At 42.7% G+C, this 22,808-nt stretch overlaps 1 protein-coding gene across 2 annotated transcripts in view; it reads left to right on the forward strand.

Moving 5' to 3' along the window:
* Nucleotides 1-240: 240 nt before the first annotated feature.
* SMYD3 (SET and MYND domain containing 3) overlaps nucleotides 241-22,808 on the forward strand; it is a 690,952-nt gene continuing 668,384 nt past the window's right edge. Inside the window, exon 1 of one of the 2 annotated variants that reach the window (XM_042924638.1) lies at nucleotides 241-492. In XM_042924638.1, coding sequence (XP_042780572.1) covers nucleotides 329-492 — 164 coding nt within the window. In that variant the 5' untranslated portion in view covers nucleotides 241-328. The remainder of the gene's footprint in view (nucleotides 493-22,808) is intronic. The other variant, XM_042924637.1, reaches the window with a different exon arrangement.

Genomic DNA, 22,808 nt, shown 5'->3' on the forward strand with positions numbered 1-22,808 from the left:
AGAAATGGCAAAATGCTAAGAACTGTGTGATCTAGGGAGTAGGGTCCCCAACAAAATACCGAGTGTGTGTGAACACCGCTGCTCCTCGCGGAGCCACCCTGGAACCTGCCGCCAACCCTGGGAGTCCTAGGCTGGGCCCGTGCCGACCACCCCAGGCTCCCGCCCCGGCTCGCCTCCAGACCCCGTCTGGGCATGCGCCGAGGCCCCGCGCGCCCGCCCCGCCCCTCGGGCGTACGTGAGCGCGCAGAGCGCAGGCGCGCGGCTCCCGGCTGCACGCGAGACGCCAGCTGCGGGAAGCGGAGGACGACTGAGGTGCCGACCTGAGGTGATGGAGCCGCCGAAGGTGGAAAAGTTCAGCTCCGCCAACAGGGGAAATGGGCTGCGCGCCTTGGTGCAGCTGCGCCCCGGAGAGCTGCTCTTCCGCTCGGATCCCTTGGCGTACACGGTGTGCAAGGGGAGTCGTGGCGTCGTCTGCGACCGCTGCCTCCTCGGGTACGTACGGAGCGCCCTCGCCCACCCGAGTCCGGGGCGGCGCGGGGAGACATCGTGGGGCCGCCCGCCGCGCGAGTCCGCACGGCCGTGGGTGCGCCGATATGGGGGCGCTGCCCCGATGCGCAGCCCCGCGCGGTTCCCGGAGGCGCGTCGCGGCTGACAGGGTGCTGCGTGCCGGGCATTGGGGGCGTTCCGGGCTCAGCCCTTCCAGCTCTGGTGGGGGGGGGGGGGTGTGCGGTTTGCGGAGCTGGACCCGCTGACACCCCCGCCCGCCCCCGGGCTGCGCTAGGAATTGGAGGGAGCCGGTGGGGGCAGAGCTGAGGGGCGGTGTTGCGCTGCGGGTAATTTTCCTGGGGAACAAAAAGTCTGTGTCCTGGGCGGCCCTGGAAGTCACAATGGGCGGGGGTCGGGGTGGGCGGGTGCAGGGGTGCGTAAAAACCCGGCCCAGGGCTGAGGCCCCGCCAGCAGAGGACCGGGCTTGCGGGAGGCGGAAGAATCTCGGTGTTTACAGAACCCGTTCCAGGGTCCAGGTTGTGTGTGGCCTGGGGACCCGTGGAGATGAACGGGACATCCTTAAGAATCCTGAAGGAGCACATAAGTGAGAGCGAGAATGAATTGCAGCGAATCAGAAGGGCTGAAATAGAGACGCAGCAGTGCTATGGGAGCACGAGTTACTGAGGGTGCGTGCAGCGCTGTGCGCGTCATGGCTAACTCTCAGCCACATAGCGGGCTGCGGGAGTCACAAGCCTGAGGCCCTGGGCGGATGTGAAGGGCTGTGCGAACGCAGGTTGTGGGAATATGCAGTGCACAGGCACAGTCATGGGAGCTGTAGCCAGGCAGCGAGTGTCGCTGAGCTCCGGTGGTATGCCGGAGGGGAGAGCTCTCCAGGACTGCTCTTGCAGACCGCTTAGCCTGGGGTTTGGGTGGACGGGGGTGAGGAGGTGGTTGCGGAATTCAAATGGGTAGGTTGACCATTAATCTACCAAGGCCTGGGGCGCCTGGGTGGCCCAGTCCGTTAAGCGTCCGACCTCGGCTCCGGTTGGTTCAGGTCATGATCTCACGGTTCGTGAGTTCGAGCCCCGGGCCAAGCTCTGTGCTGACAGCTCGGAGCCTGGACCCTGCTTCGGATTCTGTGTCTCCCTCTCTCTCTCTCTCTGCCCTTCCCCCACTTGCCCTCTCTCTGTCTCAAAATAAATAAACATTTTTGGGGCTCCTGGGCGGCTCCGTCAGTGAAGCGTCCCACTTGGGCTCAGGTCATAATCTTGAGGTTTGTGAATTCGAGCCCCGCGTGGGGCTCTGTGCTGATGGCTCAGAGCCTGGAGCCTGCTTCCGAGTCTGTGTCTCCCTCTCTCTTTCTGCCCCTCCCCCACTTGCTCGCTCTCTGTCTCAAAATAAATAAACATTTTTGGGGCTCCTGGGCGGCTCCGTCAGTGAAGCGTCCCACTTGGGCTCGGGTCATATTCTTGAGGTTTGTGAATTCGAGCCCCGCGTGGGGCTCTGTGCTGATGGCTCAGAGCCTGGAGCCTGCTTCCGAGTCTGTGTCTCCCTCTCTTTCTAGCCCCTCCCCCACTTGCTCTCTCTCTGTCTCAAAATAAATAAACATTTTTGGGGCTCCTGGGCGGCTCCGTCAGTTAAGCGTCCCACTTCGGCTTAGGTCATGATCTCACGGGTCGTGAGTTCGAGCCCCAAGTCAGGCTCTGTGCTGACAGCTCAGAGCCTGGAGCCTGCTTTGGATTCTGTGTCTCCCTCTCTCTGCCCCTCCCCACTCACGCTCTGTCTCTCTCTCTCTGTCAAAAATAAATAAACATTAAAAAAATAAAATCTTACCAAGTCCTAATTTGATTTGTAGTTGAGGAATTTATTTAACTTTCGTATTTTAAGATCACTAAATAACAGTTGTATCTGTATCTTCCTGATGTAACCACAACAGCAACAACAAAAAATCTGTTGAGGAGAGAGCACTTTGAAGTTTTTGTAAACTTCAGAACTTATAAAAGTTTTGAAAACAGTTAATTCCTTTGAAGACTTAACTTTTGAGGTGCCTGGGTGGCTCAGCAGGTCAAACATCCTACTCTGGATTTCAGCTCAGGTCATGATGTCACAGTTTGTGAGTTCGAGCCCCACTCAGGCTCTGTGTTGGTAGCCAGGAACCTGCTTGGGGTTCACACTCTGCCTGTTCCTCTGCCCCTCCCCCACTTGTGTCCCTCCCCCCCATAAATAAGTAAACATTAAAAAGAAGAGACTTAACTATTTGCTGAAGTCCCCCACATTGAAAGTTACACATTAAAAAAAAAGAGCTCATTTATTTATTTTGAGCAGGGGAGGGGCAGCGAGAGAGGGAGAGAGAGAGAATCCCAAGCAGGTTCCCCAGTGTCAGCGTGGAGCCAGACGTGGGGCTCCATCTCAGGAACCATGAGATCATAACCTGAGCTGAAATCAGGAGTCAGATGCTTAACCAACTGAGCCACCCAGGCGCCCTGAAAGTTACAGATCTTTAATTCTTATTCAAGCAAATTGGAGACTTGGGCTCTTCATCCTGCTGAATCATCTGTGGGTATATTTAGAGTTTGAAGGTAGTTAGTCCACAGTAGGGAACTTGCTTGATGAAGAAGGTGTGGGTCATCTTCCAGATGAAATCAGACTGGCAACGTTATTTAGTAGTTGGGATGGAAACGTTTTGGAATTAATACGTGACACATTATTAACTGAATTGTCAGAGCGGAACTTGAGTCATATGACACACAGAATTGTCTCTTTTCCAAAGTAGACTACACAGACCCAGTCCTTTGTGGGTGGGATGCTTCTTTATTTACCATACTATTTCATTCCTGTTGGCTATCACTCATATTTCTTATTGGCAAGAAATTACTTGTTAGTTATGCTTTAAACAAAAAAGGAATTAAAAAGGAATTAAATGCAAGAGCATTGGGGAGATCGTAGCATTGGTTTGAGGTCTGGAGGAGCTCCAGTTCTGCCAGTGGGCAGGAACCAAGGAAAGTTGCACAGTCAGGATTACAGTTCAGAAGCAGCTGGGGTTGAGACCCGGGGAGTGGGTCGCTTTTGATGCTGTCTGGTAATACTGGTTTTTACGGCATGTGTTACCAGCACCTTGATCCTGGGCCCTGCTGCTGCTGCCACTGCTGCTTGGGAAACTGGGTATTGCTGGAAAGTTGCTTTCTCAACCATGTTTCTTTGTGGTATTAGCTTCTGATTCAAAATCGTCAGTGGGTGTCTTGGATTGGCTGGGATTAGGTCACTGCCTGCATCCTAGCTGCAATGGAATTTGAGAAGGTGAGTATTAGGCCTTTTTGGCTTTTAGGAAAGGAGGCAGGCTCTGTTTCCACCAATGTTCAGATAGTGGGGAAATTAGCAAACGTAAACATAGGAAAAGGGATCTCAGTAAATGCCAAGCATCCAAACTAAAACGAACTAAAGGAAGTTTTATACTAACTTTTAGTTAGTTAGTTAGTTAGTTAGTTAACTAACATTTAGTAACGCTCTACACAAAAAACACATTTTGGATTGCTAGGATATATTCACTTGTGCTGTCGTACTAGGTGCTCTGTTGAACACTTCCACGTAAGTGGTTGTCGTGTTTCTCAAGTTTTCTACCACAACTGAATGACCCATCACTGGGATAAAGTTTCTGTGTTGTCATCTTGTAAGTGAAATTCATTCATCCTTAATTGTATGTATTAGGTAATCTTTCAATTTTTGAGACCCTAATGCCTGACACATAGTAAGCTTTTAGTTTGTGTTACAGACATCTTGTCGAATTTTCCTCTAGCTGTCCTTGCCCTTCTGTCTTCCTTTTGAATCAAGAAATGGTGGGGCGCCTGGGTGCCTCAGTCGGTTGAGCATCCTACTTTGGCTCAGGTCATGATCTCGCAGTTGGTGAGTTCGAGCCCCGTCTCAGGCTCTGTGATGATAGCTCAGAGCCTGGAGCCTGCTTTGGATTCTGTTTCTCTCTCTCTCTCTCTCTCTTTCTCTCTTTCTCTCTTTCTCTCTTTCTCTCTGCCCCTCCCCTGCTTGTGCCTGTGTGCTGTCTCTTAAAAATAAGTAAGTATTAAAAAAAATTAAAAAAGAAATGAAATGAAAATATTAGTTTGTAGCAATAACAGTTTTGGGGTGGGGGTGGCAACATAAAATAACAGATATTTATTATAATTACTTTATTACTTCACTCTACCTGATTTCCTTTAGCCTTGGGGTGTTTGAACAGTACTTTAGTTCTTGCCTATTTATTTATTTATTTATTTATTATTTTTTATATATTTTTTTTATTATATGAAATTTATTGTCAAATTAGTTTCCATATGCCTAGTTATTTTTATTAACAGAGAAACTTGAATTTGCTTCATGGCTTCCCTTGCTTTTTTCCTCTCATTAAGGATTGGCTTCTGGTTTTTTATGTTGCAAGTGAAAAAAAATGAAGTATATAAATTGGGGAAGGATTAAATAATACGAAATTGTGACCTGAAATAATTTATATTATCCTTTTTCTGTATTCCTCACCTCTTTAGTTTGATAGCTGGAACAGATGGACAAACAGGTTATTTGTGTTTTCTCTTTTGGTAAATGCAGCATTTAAAATTCCATTTGTAATTATTTTGTTTGTAGAACTTACCTGTTTAGTGACCTAACTCTCTCTTGTTATGTCCTTGGAGCCTAGCACACAGGAGATGGTAACTGTTGAAGTTGTGAAAGGATAGTATTTTAGGGAATTTTAAGTCACTGTATGTTTGTTTTTGGTTTTCGAAAGTTCCAAGTTGCCTGTAGCTTCCTATCAAGAACTTCCTCTGACATACTCTAATGATAGTTTCTTCTATGGGCTAAGGAGGATATGATATCTCTTCTGTCATTATGGCTGAACTTGAGGCTAGTGCCTCTCAGGAGGACGGAAGATGAATTGGAAATGGAAAGTCCATCTTTTTCAGCCCTGAATTATGGGAAGAAGGGGGACAGAGGTAGGGAAAACAGATTGTGAGAAATACATGTTTTTTCTTTTTTCTTTCTTTCTTTCTTTCTTTTTTTTTGGAAAGATTTTACTTTTTAAAGAGTAATCTCAATAACCTGGCAATCTAGAGTCCCATGGTCCACTGAGACAGGCAGCTGCTCCAGAAATACATGTTTTGAGCTTCCTTGTCTGGCCAAAGTTCTGGGGTTAGGATGAGGGTGTTAAATAGGTTGAAGGGACAGTCCAAAGTAGAAGGCTTTTGATGGGGTCTGTGGCTGGTTCTGTCAGTAGAGCATGCAACTTGATTTCAGGGTCATGAGTTCAGGCCTCACATAGGGTGTAGGGCTTACTTAAAAAACAAACAAATAAAAAGCTCGAAAGGAGAAAGTCTTTGGCTGTGCTCCTTGTTTGGAATCTCTAGAGGGCATAGCTATGTGGGTTAGTGCTGTGACAACACGGGGATAGAGCACAGTAGGGGTAGAAGGAAGTGGATAGATGGATGGATGAGCCTGGGGAAGCTAAATAGTTCTCATGCCACTGTGAGGGATGTGGAGGAGCTGAGAGGCCTGGTAGACAGCAGGCATCATACCATTCTAGACTGAAGGTCAGGATCATGGATACAGGGGTAGGAGCAGGCATGACATCCCAAGAGGTGAGATGAGATGGCACCAGTCCAGCCATGGGATGTGATCTCCTCTTTGCAGCAGAGCTCAGTGAGCATCCACAGAGACACGAAGATCCTAGGTCTTCTTGCCACCATAAGGATGTCCCTTCAGCCCCATTTGGATAAAAATTTACCTGAAAGCAACTATTTAAACCAGCTCTGGTAAGGAGATAAACTTAAATGTCTGAATATTAACTGGAAGAGACCGACATATTATCTGGCGAATTTTAAGTTTCTGGCCATTTCCTAGGGTGGGTGTTCGTAAAGGAAGATTAGATTAATTATTAGAAAAAACAGCCCTATGTTCATGATACAGACTTGATCTGTTCTAGAAAATAAAGCAGCTACATTTGAGTTACAGTGTGGATAGATATGACCAGGCAATAAAGGGCAAAAAAGGAACAGTGTGTGGTGAGATGATGTAATCCATCTTGGCTAAGGACTGAACCTAGCGTGGAGGCAGGAATACCTTCATGTACTGAGGTAAGAAGAAGAGTGCCAGAGAAGGCAACGGTGGTGATTGAAAGGTTTGAGGACAGCTAGGAAAGTGACTAGTCTTGCTGAGTGACTCAGTCTTAGAGAAGAGAAGGTTTGAAATATTCTAGAAGAGTGAATTGCCTAGTGAAATATAGTAGGATAGCTTGGGCATGCCGAGGGTCCACTTAAAACTTGTGTTCATTCATTTAAAGTGAGAGCAGTCAGGGGAGGGCTTTTTTCTCACCCCGCGGTCAGCTAGCTACTTGACTGTGAGTTAGGTTTACCCAGGATTGTCGGGTTAGTTTAGTGGATGGAGAGTGGGAGAAGGAAGTTGAAGTTGTAGGCAAGGCAGGGATAATCAGGCACCATGATTTTTGAGCAAGGGACTTAGGTCATAAGGAGGGGAGGGTGATGGACAGTGGGCTGGGATGAAATCCGTGGATTAGGGGACAGGATGTGGTCAAGGAAGAGGTGGAGTGGCCAGAGTGGGCTGACTTGATGTGCATATACATGCACGTGTGCTTTAGAAGTGGTGTGTGTGTGCTGGAGCAAGAGGGTTTAGGGTGTGGCAGAAGGTGGCGGAGATAGGGGAGAAGATTGTTAGAATGAGCAGGAAACTGAGAGGCGGAGGTGTTAGATGAATTTTCTACGTGAAGGTACCAGGAACGTTAGGCATTGGAATGAATAGTTTCGGCAAAGGCAGAATTCTCACATTGGCTTCCTAAGCCAAGATTTAAGGGCCTGTGGAGAACGAGCCAAGTGGAGACAGATGGGCACTCACCTCTGTTCACGTAATGGGTAAAAGGCATTCTGTGGGTTTTCAGCTGGTTTAGTGAAATAAGTCAGCAACAGGTGCTGGTGAACTGTTGTTGTGTTATAGACTCTTCTTGGGAAGGGGGGCGGTGGGCTTTGGAGGTTGAAGGAAGGACCTCAAAGAGTAGAACCTTGAGAGATGGCCTGAAGTCAGGACTTGCAGGTTCCTGGGCACTGGCTAGTGGATATACCTGAGCATCAAGGAAGGACTGATAATAAGGTGGGTGGGAAAGGACTCTATGGATATGAATTCCATTTTTCTTTTTGAGTGAGAGTTATAATTCCTGTTTCTTTTGCTTCTTTTTCTTCTGCAAGGAAGTTTGGGAAAGGGCTGTATGGCAGAGTTCTGAGCCTGCACACATTTGGTCCATGTGAATGCCACAGCAGAGGACATTCTTAATCAGACAGGACGACCTGCTTTGTGGATAGCAGTAAGTTATTCTTCAGACAGTCTGGTGATTGTTCAGAGGTCTCATGAACAGAGCAACTGTGGGGACAGGGGTGGAGATCGGTGCCTGGAACTCAAAAGTTCAGACTTCCCCTCACCATGGTCATTGTGGCTTCTGCTGGTACAGAGTGCCCAGTTTGGGATCCTGGGTTTCCCCACATGGCAACACATCTTTGGGACCAGCCAGCCAGCTGGTGTCAGGTTTTTATCATAGACCCTTTTGTCATGGGAAGGATCACTGATTTGTTCGTATTGAAACATTCTGTTTTTTTCCCCCTGCACTTTGATTTGCCTTTCTCTACCTGTGCTACCATCTCTGAAACCTACTAACAGTCTTCTGTAGAGCTTCTAAGGTTGCCTCAGACCTTCACAGAAGGAGAATTGAAGCAATGGATTAATGTCTGTGGTTTGCCTGCTATTGACATATGCTGTCATTTAAGGTACCTGATACCATAGAGCAGTGTTTCTCAAACTTTTCAGTGTCAGAACCCACTCTTAAAAATTGGGAAGGATTTCATAGGAGAGTCTTTAAATAAAAACAGTTATTTAGGACTGAAGAGGCTTTACTTACGTGGCTATCTCTATTGACTTTACTGCATAAAAAAAACTGGTAAGTTTGAAAATATGTATTCAAACATAATTATTACATTTTAACAAAGTTTTTAGTGAAACAAACTTTTTCGTTAAAAAAAATTTTTTTTTTAGTTTATTCATTTATTTTGAGTGAGAGAGATAGTGAGTGAGGGAGGGAGTGGCAGAGGGAGAGGGAAAGAGAATCCCAAGTAGGCCCTGCAGTGTCTGCGCAGAGCCCGACGTGGGGCCTGATCCCACGAACCGTGAGATCATGACCTAAGCCAAAATCAAGAGCTGAACGCTTAAGTGACTGAGCCACCCATGTGCCCTGGGATGGTGATTAATATGGATTATCAAGGGAAAGTAAGAGAGCTACCTTCTATTTACTTGTCACCACGGTATGTGACGATTGAATATTATTACTCAGTATCTAATATTCATTACTATTAGCAATGCCAGACATGATTTTAAGTGCTTTATTTTGTGTATTATTTCACTTAATTCTCATGATAACCTGAAAAAAGTGTCTATTATGTTCCTTATAAACACAAATATGGACTAGAGAACATTCATACGCTTGTAGGAGTGCAATTTTATAGTACCTGTAAAAATTGAGCACTATATTTTGTTGACCCTACTTTTGGAATTCTGACAGAAATACAAATACCAGTGGTTGTACAAGGATACTTAGCATAGCAATTTGATAATTAAAAAGGGAGAGAGAATTTTAATGTTTGTTAACAGGGGACTGGTTAAGTTATGGCGTAGCCATATTGTAGAATACTGTCTAGCTGTTCAGATTGATAGATCCATATGTACAGATGTGGATGGATGTCCATGACGCATTCCTGGGTGAATACAGTTGTAGGACAATGTATGTATTTCCTGTAAATCTTTGTGTGATCGTATATGTACTTGTGTGTATAGAAGAAGTTTGGAAGAACACCCCGGAATTCTAATACTTCTTGAGAATGGGACTTGGAGGCGGGAGGGAAGATATTCCTTTGTACTTTTTATATTTTGTATTTTTATCCCAGTCAAGCTTGTATTCTTTTTTGTAATTAGAAATTTAAATACACTTTGAGAAAGTCTTTCTTAGACTTTGTTTCATTTGAAATTGTATAGAACAGTGTGTGCAGCTTGGGCTGAAGATGTCTTAGAAACGCTTTCCAGCTTATGTCCCATTTTTTTTTTTTTTTTGAAGCATCAGTTGATTAGACTGAGAGTGAACCTCTTGCTAGAAGGTGAGTAAGCTCACTGACTGGCTGGTCATAGGCTTTAGAGTTTGAACTAAGGAAGGTAGAACTGCTGCCAGTCCTCATGATAGTCAGCCCCTGTGTGAGCCTGGTTATTTAACTTTTCCTTGGTATTCCTTGGTGTTCTCAGTATCCATTACTAAACTTTACTCATTTTCCTCAGCGAGCACACAAGATGACTACATTTCTCAGCCTCCTTTCAGTTTGATTGGGACCCTGTGACTCATTTTTGGCCATGGAATGTGGGCTGGAGGTTATATAAGCCATTTCTGGGTCTGCCATAAAATATCCTGTGCATTCTTCCCTCTCTCTTGCCTTGTGGAGGCCATGAATTGAGTTGGAGAAACAAGCATGAGTCAGAGCTTGGAGGAGAGTTGCTCTGATGAATTGCCCTACATGCATCAGATTTAGTAGGAGCTAGAAATAAATCTCTATTTAGTTGAGTCACTTAGAGCAGCTCACTTAGAGCAGCCCTTCTTGAACTTTAATGTGCAAATAAATCACCTGAAGATTTTGTTCAAGTAGATTCTGATTTGGTAAGGTCTGGGTTGGGTATGAGATTTTCCTTTCCTTTCCTTTCCTTTCCTTTCCTTTCCTTTCCTTTCCTTTCCTTTCCTTTCCTTTCCTTTTTTTTAATTTTTAAAGTAATCTCTACACCCAACATGGGGCTTGAAGTCACAACCCCAAGATCAAGAGTTGCATACTCTACTGACTGAGCCAACCAGGCACCCTGGAATTCTGCATTTCTAACAAGCTCCTAGGTGATGCTAAAGCTGATCACATATGAGTAGCAGAGACTTCAAAGGGTTAAATTAGATGACATATAGCCCACTGTAAGTATTCAGTAAGCACTTACCAAATGGATAGGATAGCATCCTGAAACAGCTCATATTCAGTGAATATGAGGAAAAGCAACTAGGGACTCTGCATTTATAATCAAGTATTTGAATTATTCCTAAGTATATATCTATTGTCTTATGTATCATGGGCTGTGAGTTAGTTTTAGTATTATGTGTGCAGAAAATATGTGAAATTAGAACCTGGAGTTATTTGTAAGATCATTTTGAACATTTGCCTTTTGACATACCATCATTTTGGTGTTTCAAATTGTTACTTGTTTCTTTTAGCTACTTTCATGGAAAAGTAACCTCTTCTCATTATAATTAAAATTTTTTTTTATACTTGTGTTTGGCAATAATTTCAAATTTACAGAAAAGTTGCAAGAATAAGAATGGGACAAAAAAAATATGGATTCCCTTTACCCAGATTAAATTATTAACATTTGATATCATTTACACACTCCTCCCTGTCCTCCCTTAAGCCCCCATCTTTATCCACATGTACATATGTTCTTTCTGATTATGTAACTTCCATATATCCTGGCCCTTTATCCTAAATAATGTGTATACTCAACAAGTAGGAAAGTTGTATCTTTAACTTCAAATTTAACATTACCATAATACTTTACTATCTGTATTTCCGTTTTGCCAGATGACCAAATAATGTTCTTCATAGTATTTTTTCCCCTTTTTATACAGGGTCTAGGGTCGTGTCTTGTATTTATTTGTCTTATCTTTGGCCTTCTTTAACATTTCACAAGTTTTCTTTGTCATTGAATATTGACTCCCCCTCCCCTCCCTTTCTCTTCCCCTCCTCTCCTTCTCCCACCCCCTCCCTCTCCCTCCCCCCCTTTTCCTCTCCCCCTCTTCCCCTTGCCTCCCTGTTCCCTTCCCTTCCGTTTTAATATAACTTTCCTCATTTTGGGTTTATCTAGTGTTGCTTCATGGTTAGATTTGGTTATGTGTTCTCAGCTGTGATGGTACATGGTTGGGGTATCCTTAGGGTATCCTATTTGGAGGTTCACAAGGTTTAGCTGCCTTTCATTGGTGGTGTTAAACCCAGTCAAGCTGTTGTCTTGTTTTCCACTGTGTGCAGTGGAAACATCTCCTAACTAATCATCTCCTAACTAATAATCTGTGGGAAGACATTTTAAGACCATGGAAACTCCTGTTCATTAACATTTCTCTCTAGATTGAGCATCCATGGATGATTCTTGATTGAATCTGTGGTATGGCATTTGCAAAATGCTCATTTTCTAACTACAGCACTCCCCCCACACTTAGCAGTTAGCATTCAGCTTAGCATTTTACCATAAGCAAGGGCACATCCTTCTTCCTCATTATTTGTCTTTTTATGAATTTCCATTTTTTCCACTGGTTTATAATTAATTGCATACCTAATTATTTTGGTGCTCAAATTGTACCAGATTTTTTTAAATGTTTATTTATTTATTTTTATTTAATTTTTTTTTTTTTGAGAGAGAGAGAGGCAGAGTGCGAGTGGGGGAGGGGCAGAGAGAGAGGGAGACACAGAATGTGAAGCAGGCTCCAGGCTCTGAGCTGTCAGCACAGAGCCCTACGTGAGGCTCGAACCCACAAACTGTGAGATCATGACCTGAGCCGAAGTCGGATGCTTAACCGACTGAGCCACCCAGGCATCCCTGTACCAGACTTTTTTAGTAGGAAAGCTTTAAAGGTGGATATTCTGTCCTTTAACTTTTTTTTTTTTATGTTTATTTTTGAGAGGGGCGGGGAGAGAGCAAGTAGGGGAGGCGCAGAGAGAGGGGGAGACAGAGTATTCCGAAGAGGATCCAAATGTGGGGCTTGAACTCAGGAACTGTGAGATCATGACCTGAACTGAAGTTGGACGCTCAACAGACTGAGCCTTCCAGGAGCCCCCATTCCCCGCCTTTTTAAGCATTTCTTTACTTTCTGGTATAACAAATGTTTTAGACTTATCTGGTAATTATCCTGCCCAACCCTGGAATCAGTATATCTCTGAGGACTCCTGGATTCTTTTAGTGGGGAATAATATTGGATACCAAGATCTGATGCTGGGTGTGCTCACTGCTACTGGAATGTCTTTGCTTTGACCTTTTTAGCAGACAAAGTTGTGAAGTATGCAGGTTCATGAAAATGTGTGTACATATATACTTATGTATATATGTATATATACTTTAGAATATCATGGGTTCACACCAATACTTTCAAGTCAGATTTGTCTCTTTAGGGTTCTTTCTTGCCTTTCTCCATTACATAATTGTATATTTCTTCTGCTTCAGTGACTCTCTTAGTAACAACATCAACCTGTTTACTCATTTATTGAACTCTGTATCTCATCTAAAATTGTTCCAAATTGTTACATCTACATATTAAAAATAAAAGCTCCTACTTGGTACTGAATTTGTTTACAGTGTACCTTTCCCTGCTGCTCTGCTGAAGACTGATAGTGTATAGTTAAATACTGTGCCCGTTTTGTATTCTTTCTCTTTTTCCCTTTAATGTATTTACTGGTATTAATTAGAAATATAATTGAGTTCATTTGTTTTACTTTGCTTTCAGTTTTAGATTTTCCTGCCCGCCTTTCTTGAAAGCAAGAGAGAGAGAGAGAGAGAGAGAGAGAGAGAGAGAGAGAGAGAATGCATGCCAGTGGGACAGAGGGGGAGAAAGAGAGAATCTCAAGCAGGTTCCACGCTCAATGAGATCATGAAATTATGACCTGAGCCGAAATCAAGAGTTAGATGCTTAACCAACTGAGCCACTCAGGTGCCCCGAATCTTTCTTATTCTTTTGTGTATGTTCCATAGTTTCTGATTTCCTCTGCTTGGCCATTTGTGTAATTTCTAGTATTTTGCAAATGTGAATAATACTTGTAATTAATAACCTCACACTTAAGTGTTTTGGTACTGTTACAGGTGTATATTCAGGGTAAATTCCTGGAAGTGGGATTGCTAAGCCAAAGTGTCAATACCTGTATGGGGTGGTACCATTTTATGTTTCCATTAGCAATGTAGGAGAGTGCTTGTTTCCCTCAGTTTTGTGGACTGAGTGTATTGTTAAGCTTTTGAATTTCTGCCAATTTGATGGGTGAAAAGTGGTATCTCAGTATAGGTTTTTTTTTTTTTTTTTTAACGTTTATTTCAAGAGAGTGAAAGAGCACGTGCTCAACCGGAGGAGGGGCAGAGAGAGAGGGGGAGAGAGAGAATCCCAAGCTGGCTCTACACTATCAGTGCAGAGTCCCCAACACAGGGCTCAAACTTACTAACTGAGAGATCATGACCTGAGCCAAAATCAAGAGTGGGACACTTAACTGACTGAGCCACTCAGGCACACATCTCAGTATAGTTTTAATTTGCATTTAAGTTGCATTATCATTAAAGTTAAACATCTTTTTTTTTTTTAATTTATTTTTTCTTTTAAGCAAGCTTTATGCCCAATGTGGGGCTTGTACTCATGACTCTGAGCTCAAGAGTTGCATACTCCACTGACTGAGCCAGCCAGGAGCCCCTGTTAAACATTTTTTCATATGTGTAAAGGCCATATTTATATATTTTTGTGAATTGTCTGTATATATCTTTTGTCCATTTATCTGTGAGATTTTTGGTCTTTTCCCCCCCCTTCGAATTTTAAGCACTTTTTTTGCACATTCGCAGTATTAGCCCTCTATCTTTGATAAATATTGGAAATACTTTCTCTCAGATTATTTCATTTAACTTTGATTATGATAGAGTAATTCACCCATGTTTTCTTTTAGAACTTGTATACTTTAAATCTTTACATTGAGATCTCTGATTCATTTAGAATTTGTTGTGTATGGGGCGCCTGGGTGGCTCAGTCGGTTAAGTATCTGACTCTTGATTCAGCTCAGGTCTTGATCTCAGGGTCTTGATATCAGGGTCATGAGTTCAAGTCTTGTGTTGGTCTCCACACTGGCATGGAGACTACTTAAAAAAAAAATAATTTATTATGTATAGTATAAGGTATGGATCTAATTTTATCTTTTTCCAAATGGCTATCTAGCTGTCCCATCATGTGTTATTAAAAAGATTGGAGCAAATCACTGGGACAGAAAGTGTTCATATTCTAGATCATATACTAGTTGGCTCTAACTCTGGACTTTCTACTCTATTCCATTGGTCTGTTTGTATACTCATGTATCCATTTCTATTTTGTGAAGAGTTTTCAATTAAGAATGGTGTTGAAGGGGCTCCTGAGTGGCTCAGTTGGTTAAACATCCTACTTTGGCTCAGTTTATGATCTTGTGGTTTGTGGGTTTGAGCCCTGCATCAGGCTCTGTGCTGACAGCTGGAGCCTGGAGCCTGCTTTGGATTCTGTGTCCTCCTCTCTCTCTCTGCGCCTCCTCTGCTCCTAGTCTTTTTCTTTCTCAAAAATGAATTAACATTAAAAATTAAAGAATAGGTGTTGAATTCTGCTTTAGCATTTCATCATCTGTGGAGAGTCCTCTGATTTTTTTTTCTTTGTAGACTTAATGTCCCATTGTAAGTTTACTTAAGAAAGACTATAGAACCAAGTTATATATAAGTCTCCTTATATTTCAGGCTTGCTTGCTTAGGTAAAGAGCAGCATCAAAATAAATCCATGTTTCAAAAATCCGTGTTGTGAAATTTCCTTTATTTAAAAAACTTTTTTTAATGTTTATTTATTTTTGAGAGAGAGTGCGAGCGGAGGAGGGGCAGAGACGGAGGGAGACACAGAATCCGAAGTAGGCTCCAGGCTCCGAGCTGTCAGCACAGACCCCGATGCGGGGCTCAAACCCACGAACTGTGAGATCATGACCTGAGCTGACGTTGGTCGCTCAACTGACTGAACCACCCAGGTGCCCCTGGAGTTTGCTTTAAAGTAATGTAGTTGGGAGGTGTTGGTGGGCGTATAGGTTGTGTAAGTTTAGCCATATGTTGATAATTTTTGAAGCTGGTTGATGAATGTGTGGGGTTCCATTATACTGTTCTCTGTACTTTGGGGAATGATTAATGCTTTCTATGATAATAGTAAAAGGAAAGAAAAGATAAAAGAACTGTCCTCAAGTGTCTGGTCATTTTTGATTAGTCATATTTAAGAATGAGGCATTAAAAAAGTTTTAGGTTGAAAAAGAACAACTCTGGGTGTATATTCAGATTCTTGCCCAGTGGGTATCTGTATATTTGGTCATCTGGTGTCTCCCAACTGTCAGGGTTATTCTCTGGGACTGGTGAGTTTTTCTAGAAGGGGGTTATATCAATTTAGGGTTTGATCAGAGAAGCAGAATCACGGAATGACAAAGGTTAAGCATTACAGAGATTACAGCTTACATAACTGTGGGGGTTGGTAAAGATGCTGTTGCTCTGCATCGTGGTGGCCCTCAAGTCAGTGGGGCTGGCAGAAAGAGAAGCCAGATACCGAGTGGGGGGAAGCAAGAACACATTGGAATCCAATTGGAACTAATGAGGACAGATCGAAAGCGGTGTCAGTCACTGCCTTCACCCTCAATGACACTGATGGCCTGCAGAAACTGCTAATGCTCTTTGCCACAGAACTGTTACTGTACTGGGCTCCACAACTGGGAGGAGGTTCAGGAAGAGATAGGGGAGCTGAGGGCCTGATAGGTGCCCCAGGCCAACAAGGCAGGCCATTAGGTAGTGACCATGCACACAGGCTGCAGCAGTACCTGGCACCTACGCAAACCCTGCACGCCCTGCAGAACGTAATGACGGTCACTTCACTTCTGCTTTCCGAATGTCACCCGTCTTTTTTGGCCAACCTTAACCTAGAGTATACAGAGAAGAGATTTTGGGGATTGTAGTTCCAGCTTGCTGTGTTGCTGTGCTATAGAAGCCATCGTAGTTCATCCCTTGTCGACCATGCATACCTATTTAACCATCCTTAACCATACTTGGTGAATGTAGCTAGTTTATTCTTTCACCGAACTATCCTTTGCACAGCTGAAAACACTCACCCTCTCCTGAAAAGAGCACATACAGAATCCCCTTACCAGGGTTCCCTGGGTGGCTCAGTCGGTCAAGTGTCTGACTCTTGATTTCGCTTCAGGTCATGATCTCACAGTTCGTGGGCTCAAGCCCTGTCTTGGGCTCTGTGCTGGCAGTGTGGAGCCCGCTTGGGATTCTCTCTCCCTCTCTCTACCCCACCCCCCCCTTTGCTCTTTCGCTCTCTCTCTCTCTCTCTCTCTCTCGATAAATAAACTTAAAAAAATTAAAAGAAATCTCTTTACCCATCCTTGGGTGATTTTGTTCCTCTTGTAGCTGAATCACATTCTCCCTTTGATATTCCGTAACTTTGGTATTTTATAATCCACTGTCATTCTCCAAGATCCATCTGTCTTCTACATTGGCCAAACAGGCAAGTTAAGTGAGGATGTGAAAGTATTCTCCATCTTTGCATCTTTCTCAACATTGATGGTGGCAGTACGTCCTCCAGAAATTGCAGTATTGGTTTTGTTATACTGTTTAGGTAGGTAAAGGCATTCTAGTGGCTTCCACTTGGACTTTTACACCACAGTAGCTATTACTGTGTGCGTAAGGGAATAAGAGAGGGGATTCTGACAGTTGTTCAGGATGTCTGTTTCGACCATATATTTGGGGACTGAATATCACTGCAGGGTGGATTTGGGACCTATTGGACTCACTGTGAGGTAAATGTGAGCCCAAACTGCATTGATCCTCTGACTTCCATACACTACACACTCCTTTCTTTCTTTCTTTCTTTCTTTCTTTCTTTCTTTCTTTCTTTCTTTCTCTTTCTCTCTTTTCTTTCTTTTTTTCTTTCTTTCTTTCTTTCTTTCTTTCTCTTCCTCTCTCTCTCTCTCTCTCTCTCGCTCTCTCTTTCTTTCTACTTATGAGACAGTGTGAACAGGGGAGGGGCAGAGAGAGGGAGAGAGAGAATTCCGAGCAGGCTCCACAAAGTCAACACAGCATATGGTGCTATTCCTGCAAGTTTGGACCACAATGGTAATTTTGGGTCTTCAGGAATTAACTTTAGTTCAGAGCTGGTTTCCAGTAGACCTCCCAAAGTCTGGTTATGTTGTCTTCCCCAGTACAAAGTCATCCTCTTTTTTTTTTTTTTTAATTTTATTTATTTATTTTGAAAGAGAGATCGAGTGGGGGAGGGGCAGACAGATAGGGAGAGAGAGAATCCCAAGCAGGCTCCTCCCCGTCAGTGCAGAGCCTGGTGTGGGGCTCGAACTACTGAACCGTGAGACCATGACCTAAGCCGAAATCAAGAGTTGGATGCTCAGCTGACTGAGCCACTCAGGTGCCCCAAAGTCATCCTTATAAATAGCTATAGATCTCTTTGGGAAGTCCAGGTGGAAAATTTACAGTATCCATATTTGGCTCTGTGGTAGCATTCTTCCTTTACGGGACCTGACCTTGTCTTCATTCCAGAGACTCTGGGTCTGTGAAGTGCCTCACATCTGGGAGTTGGTAGAGGGGCCATAACTTTCTTATTTTGGTGATTTAAGTCATACTTCTGTTTACCAGTTACACTATCAAGACTTAATTAGATTGCCCATCTATTTCAGTTCTGGGGACACTGATTACTTAGCCAATGTTAGAGATCTCTGCAGTTAAAACCTTTCTAGTTCTGTTTTGGCTACCATTATGGTGTTCATTCCCACCGTGTCTTTGATGATTATGTGCTGCTACTTGGTCCCTGCCACCACAGGATCCCATCATCTCCTGCTCAATTTAGGAAGCCCAGTTCGATGGCAGGAGTTACCACTTTTATTCCTGGCTTCTCATGGCTAGCCATCACAGAGCTCTTGAAGGAGGCCAGGGTTCCTCTCATGAATACATTTCTCATAGCTTGGTGAATGGAATGTTTTCTGGATCCTCCTGGGGACATGGTTAAAGGTAAGCAAGTCTTACATATTAAATCCACTCAGCATTCTGATCTCGTAAGCCATCAGATTCCATCTTCTTTAGTATCTAGAGAAGTTCTGATGTTTCACCTTCACTTAGTATAGGTCACCTTAGGGTCCAGCTTTCAGTAAACCAACCAACCAAACTGTTAGAGTCGTTCCTAGCTGTTTGGGCCAACCTGTTGAGCACAGTTTCTGCTTAGCACACACATATCAGTGAATTCATCTTAATCCAGCATTATCTTCCACCTGAATCCAATACTCCCAACACCCTTCGGGTCCTTTCCTGTGTTCCTCAAGTTTTTGTTGATATAAATTGACAAAATCTTGCAATTCTTTTGGTGTGTAATGAGCCTCCCAATGCATCACACTTTTTAGCTTTATCCTTTGGGGTCTGCCAGGACTTGAGTGTCCTAGATCTAAAGCACTGAGAGGTGGTGGAGATAGTTCCTGAGGGGGCTCAGCAGTCCTTCACACAGCCCTTACCATAGGGGAAGACACCCTCTTCAGAGTGTTTTTACTGGTAAAAGGAATTCAACAGAATTTAGGAATTCAGGCACCAAGTTTCATGGGTTTACATCCAAGATTTAGGGTCCCACTCCTTACCAGTTTCCTAACTTTATGTAAGAGTTAAAACGTGAGTTTGGAAATTCAGTTTACATTGTCACTCAGTTCCTGCTACTCCAGGTGTGGCGTGTGGGTCAGCAGCACCATTGTCCACGGGAGCTTGTTAGCAGTGCAGGTTCGTGCCACACCGCAGACTTACTGAATCAACATATCTCTGCTTCATTTAATTTCGAGCTCTCTGCGTAATGTGTATTTACTTTAAACTGAGAAGAATGGATTTCTGTAGGTACTTTTAAAGTTCTCAGCAGTCTGGTTATTTGATAAATGTTCCCTTTGAAAAATTTTTTGGGGATGCTGTGATTTGATTTCATGTTTAATTCTGTATATGCTACATCTAAAATTTTTGTTGGTCAAGTTTCAGGTGATTTCTTTCTCCTTTCCATCTGGGAGTTCCCAAGTAGTCTAATTTAGATGTGATGCTCCCTCTGGTGGACACTGGGATTAAAAGCACATACATTTTTTTCAGTATAGTGAATTTGTTGTCAGCTATTAAAACTTAATATCCCTGAGTGATCATCTTCACGAACCTCCTTTCCAATCTGTTCTCAACTTCTGACATTCACCATAGCTTTTGTTTTGAATTTGAACCATAAAAACAAAATTTTGTCATAAGTTTCTATATAAAAGTCACCATAATGAAAGAACTCTGGACAAATCAACATGGTAATAGTGCCTTATTAATAGTGAGCCTGTTATTCATGTTAAAAGCGAAAAATCATGTTTGAAACTAGTTGTAAGATTGGAATTTGTGATGATCTGGGGGAGAATTGTGCCTTTGACCTATTTACAATGGGATTTATTACTACAAAATATTTTGTGCGGTGATCCCAACCCCCTCAGTTTTTGTTGTGATAATTACTTGTTAGGATGAAAATTATAAATGTTGTTGTGTGGAATAACCTTGTTTATCATATCTCATTCTAATCTTAGAATTCAAATGTTTGCTTTCCCTGCAACACAGCTATATTTCTGAACAGTTCCTGAAAAAGCACGTAACCCATTGGATAAACATCTTAGATATTTTATTTTAAAAGTGAAAATTGGGGGCACCTGGGTGGCTCAGTCAGTTGAGCGTCTGGCTATTGATTTCGGCTCAGGTCATGATCTTGTGGTTTGTGACTTTGAACCCTGCATTGGGCTCTCTGCTGTGGGTACGTATCCTGCTTGGGATCTTCTGTCTCCCTCTCTCTGTCTCTTTCCTGCACGGGCATGCTCTCAGTCTTTCTCTTAAAATTAAACATTAAAAAAATAAAAATTGACAAAGTCATTATTTACTTGTTTAAATACAGTAAAATCAAAAGGTATATTTTTTGTAAAAAATGTTTTCATGGTGATATATTTATTTTGAGAGAGAGAGAGAGAGAGAGAGAGCACGGTATCCTTTTTAAAAAAATGTTTTCATGTTGATATATTTACTTTGAGAGGGAGAGAAAGAATCCCACACAAGCTTCACACTGCCAGGGCAGAGCCCGATGTGGGGCTTGATCCCACAAACTGTGAGACCATGACCTGAGCTGAAATCAAGAGTTGGACACTCAACCAGCTGAGCTACCAAAAGGTGCCCGAGAAAGGTATCCTTTTTAAAGTTAACTTGTTGCCATTTTGTCTTACACATGGCATAGTCATGTGTAATTTTAAACATTTAAGGGCATTTATTTCATTCTTTCTTATTGCCAGGTAGTATTCCATTGTATATATAAACCACAGCTTGTCATTCATCAGTTGATGGACATTTAGGCTCTTTCCATAATTTGACTATTGTTGAGAGTGCCGCTGTAAACATTGGGGTACAAGTGCCCCTATGCATCAACACTCCTGTATCCCTTGGGTAAATTCCTAGCAGTGCTGTTGCTGGGTCATAGGGTAGATCTATTTTTAATGTTTTGAGGAACCTCCACACTGTTTTCCTGACAACGTGGATGGAACTGGAGAGTGTTAGGCTAAGTGAAATAAGTCATACAGAGAAAGATACCATATGTTTTCACTCTTATGTGGATCCTGAGAAGCTTAACAGAAAACCATGGGGGAGGGGAAGGAGGAAAAAAAAGTTACAGATAGGGAAGGAGGCAAACCATAAGAGACTCTTAAAAACTGAGAATAAACTGAGGGTTGATGGGGGGTGGGAGGGAGGGGAGGGTGGATGATGGGCATTGAGGAGGGCACCTGCTCGGATGAGCACTGGGTGTTGTATGGAAGCCAATGTGACAATAAATTTCATTAAAAAAAAAAATTTAAGGGCATTTATAGTTTCAGGTTAATAATAATTTTTTTATTCATTACTTTGGTTGAGAATCATAATGTTAGGAAGTCCCCTGTTTTTTATTGCTTTTGTTTTAACAAAACCTTCGAGGCAAACAAAGCCTTCAAGGCAAAAATAAGAAAAACCAAATAAGGGGAAAAGGTTAGTTTGACCATTAGATTTGACTTCATAAAAGTCAAAAACATCTGTGTGTCAAAGAACTGACTTATGGAAAAGCCAAGAAACTGAGGAAAACATTTGCAACATGGAAAGACATATCCTTAATATATAGAAATAATTTGTAACTTAATAAGAGAAAGCAGCTTACTTACCTGCTTTCTGGGATTTTTCTTCTTTGTCTCTGAACAGTTCTGATCTTCAGATTTCTCTGGGATTCTTTTTTTCCTTTAGTTTGTTTTTCAATGTTTATTTTTGAGAGAGAGCACACACCAGTGTGCATGAGCAGGGGAAGGGCAGAGAGAGAGGAGGGGGGGGAGGGAGGGAGAGAGAGAGAGAGGAGGACACAGAATCGGAAGCAGGCTCCAGGCTCCAAGCTGACAGCACAGAGCCCAACGTGGGGCTGGAACTCACGAACCATGAGATCATACCTGAGCTGAAGTCGGACACTTAACTGACTGAGCCACCCAGGTGCATCTCTAGGAGAGATTCTCTTCTGATTTCATTAGTTCTCAACATTGCCTACACATTGGGAGTACCTGGGGAGCATTAAAAAATACTGATGCATGGGTCCCACCCCAGAGATCTGATTTAATTGGTTTAGAGTGTCCTTGTACATGGAAATTTTAAAAGCTCCCCAGGTCATTGTAATGTGCAGTCTGGTTTGACAAGAACTATCTTTCTTTTTCATCCTAATTGACTCCCTTCTTTACATCTTTATATTCAAGGGCTAAGGTGAAATTGCCACAGCTGGGTTCATTCAGGCTGTTCATGATGTCCATAAATAATTCTGCATGTTGAATTTCAAACTGGATGTTCACATTAGCATGTTCTGTTCACATTTAAATGATTGTCATATATAGGACAAATGCGTATTAAATTGAATTTTTAATCTGAATGGTTGTGATGTTACTCACAAATTTGATGAGTATATAAAAATTTAATTCTTATTAGCATTTTTCAGTTACTGTGTTTACCTTTTGTTAGGAAGTAGATGTTAATTAGGAAGATTTATGTTGTGCAGGTGATCAGGAAAAGAATGCTTGGATAGTTAAGTAATGGTTTCTCTGGGCAATTTAATTTAAAATTTTTTGACCGTATAATATTGGATACTCCATTTAGGTGCTGAAAACTAACCACCTTATGGAAGACTTTCTTAAAGTCTATGAATCGTTGGTTTTCACTTTTCATGAAAATTTACTTGCAGAATTTTGAAAAATAACCAGATATCTGGGCAACATCCTTGAAGCTCTGTGGGTGAAGCTGATGCATAGCTTGAGAAAAAAAAAAAAAAAGGATAATAGTGGAAATCAGTGGCATAGATAACGTCCTTGGGAGGGGGTAGCTAATGGCGAAATGAATAGAGGTTCTCA

Source organism: Panthera leo, chromosome F3, assembly GCF_018350215.1.
Source record: "Panthera leo isolate Ple1 chromosome F3, P.leo_Ple1_pat1.1, whole genome shotgun sequence".
NCBI lineage: Eukaryota > Metazoa > Chordata > Mammalia > Carnivora > Felidae > Panthera > Panthera leo.